This window comes from Pollachius pollachius, assembly GCF_949987615.1.
Source record: "Pollachius pollachius genome assembly, chromosome: 3".
Classification (NCBI taxonomy): Eukaryota; Metazoa; Chordata; class Actinopteri; order Gadiformes; family Gadidae; genus Pollachius; species Pollachius pollachius.
Genome location: NC_136936.1, coordinates 6,164,799 through 6,177,542, shown reverse-complemented (window position 1 = coordinate 6,177,542; position 12,744 = coordinate 6,164,799). Strand labels below are relative to the sequence as shown.

General features: G+C 51.1%; 1 protein-coding gene across 1 annotated transcript in view; it reads right to left on the bottom strand.

The window, feature by feature from the left end:
* The window catches only part of robo1 (roundabout, axon guidance receptor, homolog 1), a 157,162-nt gene that overhangs the window by 7,048 nt on the left and 137,370 nt on the right, over positions 1–12,744 (bottom strand). Inside the window, exons 19-26 of the mRNA XM_079732359.1 lie at positions 12,600–12,642; positions 10,424–10,578; positions 7,251–7,634; positions 6,180–6,296; positions 4,744–4,888; positions 3,431–3,688; positions 2,084–2,676; positions 910–1,098 (exon numbers count right to left, since the gene is read on the bottom strand). Of these exons, the coding sequence (XP_079588485.1) occupies positions 910–1,098; positions 2,084–2,676; positions 3,431–3,688; positions 4,744–4,888; positions 6,180–6,296; positions 7,251–7,634; positions 10,424–10,578; positions 12,600–12,642 (1,884 nt within the window). The remainder of the gene's footprint in view (positions 1–909; positions 1,099–2,083; positions 2,677–3,430; positions 3,689–4,743; positions 4,889–6,179; positions 6,297–7,250; positions 7,635–10,423; positions 10,579–12,599; positions 12,643–12,744) is intronic.

Genomic DNA, 12,744 nt, shown 5'->3' with positions numbered 1-12,744 from the left:
TATCTGGGCTCCTAGCAGGATGCAGCTAACTCGCTAATGTAGCCGTGAGATCCTCTTTCAGATTATCATCAGGGCAATGTAACAGAATACCATTCCACAAAGGGCTGATAGCGTAAGCTGTATAGTCCATCAAACTGTCTGTCTGCACAGCAGACAACGTGTAGCATGATAGGTACACAGAAGAAAAGATACAAGATTTTTTTTTTTTTTTAAATGGTAGCATTTCTAAAGGGTTAATGCACAGAAATAACACGAATAATATTGCATCTTAAACCTAGCTAAAACACCAAAAAAGAAAATCTGGTAACATAGCAACGTAAATAATTAAAATAGTTTGCTTTTTTGGTTTGCTGGTGTTGGTGGTGGAAAAAGTTTGTAATTATTTATGTCTTTATATTACTCAATCACTGGTAGAAGTTGCCTCACAGCAATATTCCCTCAATGATTAGCTCACCGTGGGTGAAGATTGCATCTCCATTTCAACACCCAAACACAGAATCAGACAGCAGACAGTTACTCGGTAGTAAAACACAAGTACAGAGACTACAGCTGCCATTTCAAAAGGTGTCGGCACTAAACCGCACTTTTTGATGCGGCTGTCAAAACGATCCCCCTTTCCTTTTCTTCACACTCCACAATATCACCGGCAGACAGAAATCGTAAATCCATCAACCTCGTTGCAGAGAAAAACGGTTCAAAGTTTGACAAGGTTTTGCCGACCTCTCCTTTCCGTTTCCGACGAAACATTCCCCCCTCGCTCCGAAACCTGTTCGCCAAAACCGTACTATAATTTCCATCACTTTCACAACCTTTGTGTGTCTTTAGTACACAACGGTGTCTATAAAAGTAAATGACAACTGTTGCAGAGGGGGAGAAAGTGAGGTAGCAGTACGGTAATGACATGTCTACCTTCATTATAGACCTCACGCCGCTGGATCCCTGGGTGGGCCGATGGGTGTTGTTGCTGCTGCTGCTGTGGCTGCTGTGGCTGCTTTTGCTTCTTGGGCCGTCTTTGCACCACGGCTGTGCTCATGTTGCTGTCTGTAGACACTGGGCTTCCCGGACGGTGGCCCAGCGACGCCATTTGGTATTTTCTCGCTGTAAGAAACGACCACGAAAGAGTTAAAGGTGAACTATGTAAACCTTTCACATTAGTAAACTCTAGCTTGAGTGGTAGCGACGGTTATAGATGCATCATTTTCCGACGCCAGTTACGATCTTTTTTCCGTGGGTGGGCAAAAGTGGACCAGAAAAAATAAACATATGGAGAAAACCTCTGTGGATGTGTTGAATGGTAAATGGAGTGCAATTATCCAGCACTTTTCTAATCAGTGGCTACTCAAAGCGCTTTACAATATTGCCTAACATTCAACCATCCATGCACACAATCGACGGCGCAGTCAGCCATGCAAGGCGACAGCCAGCTCGTCGGGAGCAGTTAGGGTGAGGAGCCTTGCTCAGGAACACCTCGACTAGGAGGAGCCAGGGATCAAACTAGCAACCGTCCGGTTACCAGCCAACCCGCTCTACCTCCTGAGCCACAAGTGGGAGAAACTTTGCAGTTCAGATATTTTTCAAACAAAAGATAGAGTCAAAAGCAACAGTCAACAAAAATCACAGTTCAGGGTTTAAGAATCAAGACGAGTCTAGTTAGTCTATCTTTATGTAGAAGTTGCATTTGCTTATGCAGAGATGATGATGAAAGATTAGACTTTCTTCCCAAGTTTGTTGTCAAATCTGCATTGACACCCCCACCGCTGTAAGATGTCAACGGGGGAATAACCAGATTGACAGCTTTCGGAAACCCTTAGGCAGGGAATTTCCCGACAGACAGTGGAGGAAGAGTGAGGAATGCTTTACAGGGGACACTCCAAGAGGAGATACCCTTCTGAGATGTACTTGATCAATTTGAACTGCCTTGCCAAAGGAATTTCCATTCACAGAACAAACTCGTCACTCTCCACATTGACTTAAAACGCCAAAAGGCTTTGACTCTGGACACGTTCCTGCTGGACCAAGCGAACCCCGAGGAACCTCCCCATGTGTAAAACCACAAGCTCCCCCTCCCTCCTGTGGCTCTTACCGGAGGCCCCTACGGCCAGCTCCTGTCCGTGTGCGTTGGGGTACTTGGGGGCCTTGCCGCCGCCGTACTCGGCCGCCGCCGCCACGGCCTGGGCGAAGTCCGCGTCGGTGAAGAAGGATCCGTCTGAGGAGCTGACGGCGCTGGAGCGACCCGACGAGACGTTATCCTCTTCGGACGCCGAGCCCCAGCCGTTGATCATGGAGCCCGTGACGGAGCTCTCCAGGTCGCCCACGCTGGAGGCCGGCGTCTGCTGCTGCTCAAGGCCCCGCAGCAGGAGCCTCCTCTGGGGCCGGTGGCCGCGGTGCCCGTGGGGGTGGGGGTGGGTGTGGTGGAGGTGCTGCTGCTGCTGCTGGTGGTGGTGGTGGTGGAGGTGCTGGTGGGGGAGGTGGTGGCCCCCCTTGGCCATCTCGGCGTCCGTGTCCTCCTCCTCCTCCTCCTCCCCGTCCATCATCTCCTCGTCGTCCTCCTCCAGCATCTCTTCCTCCTCATCCTCCTCCTCCACGCCGTCTGGGTGGGGGCCCAGGGGGCTGGTGATGTAGCTGTAGGTGTGGGACGGAGACAGGGGCCGGGGCGGGGGGCTCACGGCGTGGCGCCTGGGAACACAGTACGGAGCGCAGAGTCAGATTCATCGTACTCGTAACTCACGCCGGGATGACCTCATATACCGTTACGACCGCCGTGAATATTAACGGCGCCATTTTAACAATTGGGATCGCTAAAAATGTTAATTGCCAGGGGCAGGAGAGTGTGGTGGGGATGGGTGTTTGAACCCCAGCCAAACGGCAGCGCTTTCGGTGCCCACCGTCTGCAGCACAACCCGGAAGAACCCCTCGAGCAAGAAGAGCCTACAGTTCACCGTAGCTTTTGGATAAAAGCTTCCACCAAATGGTAAAGGCGAATTGGATGCACCTTCCTTGCTTTGTTTTTTGTTAGTATTACTTGACTTTACTCAAGTAAAGTCCAGTAATGACTTTACACGGGGAATGGGTTAGCCTAGCGATTGTAATACTTGCACTTGGTTCTATGAACGTCTTTACTGTACCGACAGCGATATATTGTTTCACTTCTTATGACAAATGTACTTATTGTAACAAATGCACTTATTGTAAGTCGCTTTGGATAAAAGCGTCTGCTAAATGCCCTAAATGTAAACGTAAATGTAATGTAAATACGTTTTCTCTCTATGTGTGATTTTCAATGATACAATTATGAAATACATATACATATTTTTTAAAAGTAGATAGTGGACAAGCAGTTTAAGCAGTCTGCACACACACACACACAAACACACACACACACTAAGCCACACGCACACGCACACGCACGCACACGCACACACACACACACCTGCGGTCGTGGAGGTCGGCGAGGTCGTGCAGCATGGGCTGCATCTCCTCCTGCGGGGAGGGGGTGAGCGTGGCGGTGGACTGGTGGCTGTAGGACACGGCGGCGGGCGAGGAGGCGGCCCCCCGCACGGGCGGGGTGGGCCCGCGTTCCATTTCGCCCATCTCCCCCTCCTCCTCCTCCTCCTCCTCCTCCTCCAGCTCGTCGGGCTGCAGGTACATGCGGGACGGGGGCATGGGGCACTGCATGTGGGGGTCGTAGCTGTCGGGGGGGACGGGGGGGACGGGGGGGACGGGGGGGAGACGGGGGCGCACAGACATACCCAGGCGCACGCACGCACGGACGTGAACGCACGCGCGCACACGGACACACGCACAGACGAATGCACGCACAGATACACCGACAGACAGACAGACAGACAGACAGACAGACAGACAGGCAGGCAGACCGACAGGCAGACAGGCAGACAGACAGGCAGGCGCACGCACGCATAAACAAAAATAAATAAACAGACCATACACACACGCACACACACACACAGACACAAAGCCACACAAACACACACACACACACACACACAAACACACACACACACACACACACAAACACACACACAAGACACACACACACAAACACACACACAGACACAAAGCCACACAAACACACACACACACACACACACAAACACACACACAAGACACGAAGCCACACAAACACACACACACACACACACACACATACGTCTCGTTAGCTTCAGCTGCTGGCGCTTTTGTGATGCGCCGCTAGAACCAGGGCTGTAAATATTCATGGTGTCCGTCTGTCAAGGCCTGACGTGTAGGTTACATCCATGCATCAAACAGCCCTCGGGCTACACACTCGCAATTACTAAAGTAGCACAGACAGAGAGAGAGAGGGTGATCCGATTCCTAATAAATAAAATAAATTGTCTTCTGGATTTTTGGTATATGTGTGTGTGTGTCAGTACTATTGACTGTGTGTGTGTGTTCATGTGTCTATATGTGTGTGTGTGTGTGTGTGTGTGTGTGTGTATGTCTGTGTGTAGGTATGTTGTCTACCTGTATGTGTGTGTGTATGTGTTTGTGTTTGTCTATTTGTGTGTGTGTGTGTTTGTGTTTGTCTGTGTGTGTGTGTGTGTGTGTGTGTGTGTGTGTGTGTGTGTCTGCGTTGGTCTGTCAATCTGTCTGTGTATGTGTGTGTGTGTGTTTGTGTGCATGTGTATGCGTGTGTATGGGGCGAAATGAAAAAAAAAACACGTGTGTGTGTGTGTGTGTGTGTGTGTGTGTGTCCAGGCCCACCTGTCCTCCATGGAGAGGGAGTACTCCTCTGTGTTGCGGCAGGGGGGTGGGTTGGCTGGGGGAGGGGGCAGCATGTCAGCCCAGTTCATGGTGCTCTGTTTGGGGAGTTTGGGGGTGCGGCCTCCCTTCTTCTGACCCTGGCTCCCTGCTCCATCATGGGGGAGAGGGATGGAGAGAAAACCATTTCAGTCACACAACAACCCACGAATCAACTATAAGCACAAACTCAAAGCACACACAAACACACAGACAAGACAAACTGACAGACACACTCACACACACGCACGTACACATACACAGAGAGATAGACAAACCTTCACACACACACACACACACACACACACACACACACACACTTCTATATTCTCTTTTTTTCTTACGCAACCGATCCATAATTCATGCCCACAAAATAGCTTCAAAATAAATCTAGAAGGTAGAAATGGAGAGAAATAGGATTAACAAGTCTGGAGCAAAAAGGTTGTCTGGAACAACACACGCAGTGGCCCCTGCTTGTGGTGCACATGCCTCTCGCGGCGCAAGCTAATGGGACAGAATTACTATCAAGGAGGACATTTCTCCACAGTTATGCCCCAACGCGTTGTGAGAGAGAAGGTAAGGGTGGAAGAAAGAGAGGGAGCCTATTAGCAACAAAGCATTGGAATTGCAAACCAATGAGCTGTGAGGTGTGGCAAGCACCAAAGGCTACCCTTTTTAATGACTTGAACTTCAAATGCAATATGAGAATGGATCCCGTGCATTAAGGTGGCAGCGTTGCATGCCGCCCGTGACGTCCAATCATTCGTCTTAGCCCCGAAAACAGACGCTTAGGCTTTGTTGGCGCTAAGCTTCTACCTTATGCGAGAATGTACGTGTTGGCTAGCTAATGGCTGACAGATAACAAAAGATTTAGGGGAAGGGGTAGACTCGTCGCAAAGCAGCGACAGTAAAACAGCCGGTGTAACAACAACAAAACATAGCAACAATTTAGGCTAACATTTGAAATCATGACAAATCCCTTTGTGTCTTGTGCTTTAAATATCCCTGGGATGCCACCCTGGCACCTCATGAGGAACACTCATGTGTTGTTCTCTGTGCTCTTCTCACTTTTGTTCAGAGATATCGCTATCGGGTTTCTCTTCTTCAGGTTTTTGTTTTGCACGTTTTCCGCCCCCTGGAAGCGTGCGTTTTTTTTTCCCCGCGATAGGGCCCCGACATGGAAATTAATCAAATTAACATTTTTAAAGGATCGCGCATTATGAAAGTCTCAAAGTGATTTATTGCTTTTGAGGGAGCGTCTGAAATGGAGCTTGGAGGTGAATGTGATTAAGTGGTTCACAGAAATAATAAGGCAGAAAAAGGAAAAAAAAAACTCTTTAAGCAATTAAGTCCAAAGAAAAGCGAGGAACCCATCGGAACCACAAGCAGAACCAGCTCACCTGAGGTGCTGCTGCTTCCCCGGTCAGAGCTGTTGTAGGAGCCCCCGGTGAGGCTCTCATGGGCCTGGTTGTAGGGTATGGTGGCCGGCATGGGGCTGTCCCCCCCTCTGTAGCGGTCTGGCGGGGAGGAGAGGAGCGGGGGACGGGGGAAGGGTGGTGGTGGGGGCACAGAGTATATGGTTAGCATCGCCCGAGGGGGGAATAGGCAAGAACATCTCAAAGGACTTTCTCGTCAAAGGGATCAAATGTGTGGCATGTGGAATGGGGAGGGTGAGTGAGGGAGGGAGGGATGGGGGGGGAAGGGGGAGGCAGATCGACATGCCCACAGTGACCTTCTAGACAGCCCGGCAGTAAGTACAAGTAGGCAGAAGGTTAAAAATATTTCGGGCCCCATGGAAAAAGAAAGGGAACATATTGAAGACATTACAGAAAGCTACGGTAGGACGTTATGAAAACAGGAGCGCCGAGACGTGCAGTCCATGCCGTGTGTTTTCAGCGACGCACTCCAAAGAAAACATGCAGTGTCTAACATGTCTCCAAAAGAACGACAGCGAGAAAACAGGCTGAAACTCTAAACTGCGGTGGTAGATGTGGCTTCTCGGTGCGGGGAAGCAGGGAACTGGTTGATTGGAAAAGTTTCCTCTTTAAAGGATAAAACTTCCACCGCCAACGACCCCTAATCGTTCCTTCAGAGGTGTTGACACCTTCGGTCAAGTGTGTCAACTGACAAGCCACCCAGGTATTGTCCTGTTCCAACAACGCCGTTATTTACAGCAAGCCACATTTATATATAATTATATATATATATATATATATATAGAGTTGCACAGCGGGGCGATGAGTTTCAACAGGAGAGTGATAGAAAATTGTGACGGATGGAAGGCGACGATTTACACGAGTGGAAGGAGGCAAGACAAGAACCAAAGGGAATCATGGGTATTTTTTCCCACGGAGGCGGCGAGCAGAGAGGCGGCGGGAACAAAGAGGGGAAGCAATGAGGAGGAAAAATCAACCGAAGAGGTGGATGCGGCGACGTCAGGGCAGCCATTTTGGTTTCTTATCTCCTCTCACCCTTGTTGAGCTTGTTCTGCTCCATGATGCTGTACTGCAGCTGGGACGCCAGGTCCGGCTGCTTGTGCTGCTGGGACACCTGGCCGGGCTTCCAGCCGTGCTTCTCGTTCATCTCCCCTCCGCCCCCCATTCCTCCTCCACCCCCGGGGGGCCCGCGCTCGCCGTTGCCCATGATGGCGGACTGGATGAGCTGCGTGGTGGCGTAGGGCGTGGGCTGGCCCCCCGGGCCCAGGAAGCGGCCGTCCTTCAGGTTGGGGCTGTTGAAGGTCTTCATCTCGTTGATCTTGTTGGAGAGGTCCACGTCGCCGTACACGCCAGACTCCGGCACCAGCAGGTTGGTCTGCTTGTTTTCCATCTGATTGTTATAGTTGGCGATGCAGTCGGCTGGGGGGGGGGGGGGGGGGGGGGGGGAGATAGGAGGGGGGGGGGGTTGTTTAGTCAAACTAGTGTCTCCGGGAGCTCTGTGCTGCGGGTCAGCACCCTTGGGTGACCCTGGTGCACCAGGTGGGTGGGTTGTGAGGTTTTGGGAGGAATACAAGATGGAGAAGTGGATTACTGCGACAAGGCAGATCAACCTAACGAAACCGTCTTTTACGCTTGGTCAATATTTACACATTCCCATCAGAAGGTTCCGGGACATCTCAACCTGCTCGCTTGACCAGTGGTGCGAGTGAGGAGGTGGCTTTGAGACGTTGCCATTATGATCTGCGATGTTGGGGGCAGGATGGGCATGTGGCTAGGGTCTTCCATGCCGAGTCGAACCCATGTTCCGGGTTTGATCCCACAGTGTTCTACCTGTTAAATTCCTTCACCCCCCCACATGCTCGTTTATGTGTATTTACTTTTTGTAGCTTTAGATAAAAGCGTCAAACGACTAGATAGTACACAGCAGTAATCCGTAATCACTCGACCGTGACCCACAATCCTCTGCGCTCTGCGGCTGTCTGACGGCGACGCCGCAGTGATTGGTCTCATTGTGAGGGATTGGGGCGGGGGGGTGGAAGTGTCTGAAGCAAAGCCTGGGGATGTATGCAACGCAGTCAGCGCACGGCTACGATGACAGATCCAATTTTCCCCCGCCTCATAAAATATTCAAATCCGCCCCTTCCCCCCCCCACCAGTGGATCCGAGGGCTGAGCTCGGCGGTAAACACCGAGGACGGCCATGGGTGCCTCAACAAGAAAACAACGCCTCGCATTGTGTTGAACAGCGCAACACTTCAAAGAGGGTGTGCGCGTGTGTTTAGGAGTGTGTTTCCACAGGAGTCCACAGGAGTGTGTGTGTGTGCGTGCGTGTGTTTGTGTGCGTGTCTGTGCGGATGCGTGCATGTGTGCGCGCACGTGCGTGTTTGTCTGAATGTGGGTGTGTGTTTACGTGCGTGTGTGTGCACGTGCGTGCACGACTGCGTCTTTGTAAGAACCCCTATGGCTGAGATAGAAGGGACATTAACTCCTACTCCTCTTCCTCCGTCACCTCCTCCGTGATCCTCTTAGCGTTCACACAGCTCGGGCTGCTGGCACGCACACAAAAGAAACGGGATCTGGCCCGGGCTCCTCCGAGGGGGGGGGGGGGGGGGGCGACGGGTGTCAAACACTGCGGGTGTCAAACGCTGCGGGTGTCAAACGCTGCGGGTGTCATGCGGTGAGTGAGGGCTGCGCCTCGCACGGGTTATGTTATTTCCTTTCCAAGACAAGCGCCGAGGCGCGCCAGAGAGGGCCGGTGTTAGAGCTAAAGATAAACACTTGAAGCCAGGGTTGCGATTAGTTGCGTTGCCCGCGCCGACGGCGACGCGGGTGAGGCGTGCTCTGATTGGCCGCCTGCCGCTGGGTTTAGCAGCGGTTGCGTCTCTGAGGTAGGATGTTGTTGTAGCAACCAGAGGAACCTCAACAACCAATTAGATGCACAGCATTTGGGATTGATGTCGTGGCGAAATGACACGAGGACAATTACAGAGGATAATAAGCGGCTGAAACCGAGGCCATTGCTCTTGAAGGTCCAATGTCAATAATTTTACACTTAAAGCATCCTGAGGTAGCCAGTCGCTAATGACGGTGCAGACTAATAAGGTATTGGATAATCACGAATGACCTTAATCCGTCTTCTAACTGCTAGTTTTAGCCAAATGTTGTTTGCTCGCTTCTCCTTCAAGGGAGGTCACCGTGTGCCTGTGTGTGTAGGTGTGCATGCATCTGTGTGTGTGGGTGTGCATGATTTCCCAGATTTTGGAACGAATCTTACTGTACTCTCGTAATGAAAACCTCAGTGGTGCTGACTAGACTAAAAGGGCAGCTGGTGTTGAACCGTAATGCGTGCGCTCTTTCTCTCTCTCTCTCCCTCGCGCTTCTTTCTCTCTCCTCTTTCAGGTGCACCTCTCTCTCCTCATCAGCCTCTCTCTCACTCTATCCCTCTGTCTCATCCTTCCCTCTCTCTATTTATCCACCAATCTCTCCATCCCTCTCTCTCGCTCTCTCCATCCCTCTCTCTCTCTCGCGCTCCATCCCTCTCTCTATTTATACAACAGTCTCTCCATCCCTCTCTCTCTCTCTCTCATGCTCCATCCCTCTCTCTAGTTATCCACCAGTCTCTCCATCCCTCTCTCTCTCTCTCTCTCTCTCGCTCTGGCCAGCAGCTGCCGCCATCGCTGACCTCTAAATGCCGCTCCACATTTCTTAAATAACTGAGCACTTAGGGGAAATTACATTACGGACCTCAACAACAGTATGGAAATCCAGCGGCTCAATTCGATTAGCGACAGGAGCAAAGCCGTAAGCCCTTCCAGTGGGCTCTTTTTATTTCCTGCCCGAAACATCTCCACTTTAACTTCAAATAAATCAGACAACACAGCCGTCCTCCACCTCGCCAGCCTTCTCTAATACTTCCAGGTTGTTCTCCTGCGCCGAGACGAGCCAAAGCACAGAAACTAAAACAAGCGCGCTGCAATATTCTCCAGGGAGCTAACCCAGATATCAGATACCATCTTTTCTTACTTCTTTTTCTTCTACTACAGCAGCAGCAATCCCGACCAATCGTATCTCCTGAACTCCCTGAGTGGATTCCGCTCGGTCGGGGGGGGGGGGGGGGGATTCACTGCATATGATTCCGTCGGGCCATGATGCGAATCAGTCGCAGGTTATTTATTCGGGCTGGCGCCGGTCCGGGTGAAAGGGACTCACCTGGTCGGCTGTAGGTCGCCAGGTTACTGTCGCTGTTGCCGTTGCCGGCAGTGCAGCAGTTGATGCTGCAGTCATTGTGGTTGGAGCAGGAGTTGGGCCAGGTGTCGGCCAGCCAGGGCTGGGTCGCCGACTCCCCGATGTTCAGCAGACCGGGCCTGCACAACCACACACACAGCGCGGCGACGGGCGGCGTTAGAGGGAAAGGGGGACAAGCAGAAGACACCTGTGTTAGTGTGTGTGTGTGTGTGTCAACTGATTCAGATGACTGGAAGGGGGGGGGGGGACGTGGAGAAGTGGGTTTACATGACATCACACAAAGCCAGTGTGAGAACGGACTTCGAATGCAGCCTATTCAAGTTAAAGTACACAAACAAAACTCAGATAGTATTTCCTCCTCCTCTACGCTCCAGTGAATTTCTTCGTAACAGTTTTATATATATATATATATATATATATATGGAAGTACTTTCCTTCTTTCATTTCCCCATTTATTTATTTTCCCTTCTCCTCATACATCTCCCTGACTCCCTGGGCCCCAGGGTTGGGGGGGTTGGGTTGGGTGTGGTGAGACGGGGTGGGGGGGTGCACATTAGAGCAGGGCCCGGCTAAGTAGGTTGTGTTCGCTCCACTTGGCCCCACAGCAGTATGACACGTCTGGCTGGGGGCTCCGGCGATGGATTCCGATTGGACCAGGGGCCGGAGAGAACTCTGGCGCGTCTCGCAATTTAGTGTCGGCAAAAGGCACGCAGGCAGAAGCCCGTCGAACCAAACACCACTCTCTGCCTTCGCCCGCTAAAGGGGTTCTACGGCGTTGTCAGGGAACATCTCAATCATTGAATACGCTTAGTGCGGCCGTACATTGGAGGGAGACGAGATGAGGAGGAATAAGAGTGAGCCGGCTAGCTAGGCGAGCGAGATCCATGGGGGGGTTATCAGGGATATGATGTCTGTTTATGTAATGTTCTCTCCCCTCTCTCTCTTTCTCTCTCTTTCTCGCGCTCGTCAACTTGGCTTCTAACTTTCAGAGCAGCTCATTCGTCTTTTATTCAGCGCACTCTGCGCGTTCCTGGTTGGCAGGATATCTTCATTGTGGCTGCAGGGCGGACAAAGTACTAGGAGTACAAACATAATAACGATAAACATGTCCTATTGGTCATGGAATACCATGGGTTTCGCCTCTCAACAGCTCCATCCAAGCCACACATACATTGTTTCACTCATGTTAATATCCACAGATGGGGCCGGGAAACGTGAAATCCAAAAAGTAACCTGGCATCCAAACACACGATTGTTATTCTTCTTCTAGTATGTTGGAATGACTCGAGTGTTGGATTTGGTTTTCGAGCGATCGCACTCATTTGTCTTGGACTGCCAATTACTCTCTGGCGGCGTGGAGGCACAGTCACTCAGCGGCGTAGAAGAACTGAGCAGCCATTGTCTTCCCAACGAGCAGACACAGCCCTACCAGGGGAGCGCATCTTTCACAGGGAGAAGAACAAACATAGCTACAATGTTCTTCAGAGCTGGTGTTTCAATAACCCGACTACACGCTGATATAAACCTATATAATAATGCCATACATACGTGTATGTATGTAAGCTGGGACTGAAAAGGTAAAACTACTGAATAAATATTTATCAGGGTTAATGCCATGCAGCATCTTGACTGAATTTCTTGTTTTCACAGACGTTCTGAAGCATCCAAATGCCAAATAGAGATACGTTCACGCGATCCCCGTTTCGGTGGACTTAGGGTTGCACCATTTCTGTAGCATTAACTGCTACTGCATGGCAGGCATCCTCCGATACAGCAGCCTCGGCTAAGGACCACTCCTTGTTTCCTCCTACGGGGTTGGATCCATCGGTGAAGCTAGGGCACAGCCTTGTGGCGACCGGGAGTCTGCGTATGGGGATAAGGACGGACTGCGGGGCAGGCTGGATGGGGCTTTGTTGCTGCTAGTCCCATAAAATACCTCCCCCACCACCACCACCACCACCAGAAGCAGCAGCACCACCAGAAGCAGCAGCACCACCCCCACCAACCTCTCTGCATCACCCACCAGATGCCTGAACGGGATGATTAGAAAGTCAGAGCACTCCCCCTAGTGTCCGTGTGTGAGTATTACACAATCATGTGGATAAACACGTTATTATGATGTACAAATGCTGCTTCTTACCTTCCGGCGCTGCTGACGGCCTCGCCACCTCTTTGATAAGCCACTGTAGAAAAGAAAAGAAAAACAAGACATTAAAACGGTGAGGTTCTGATGGACATGGTCACCATAATCATGTAAATATAGAAAAACAGACATATGTGACTTT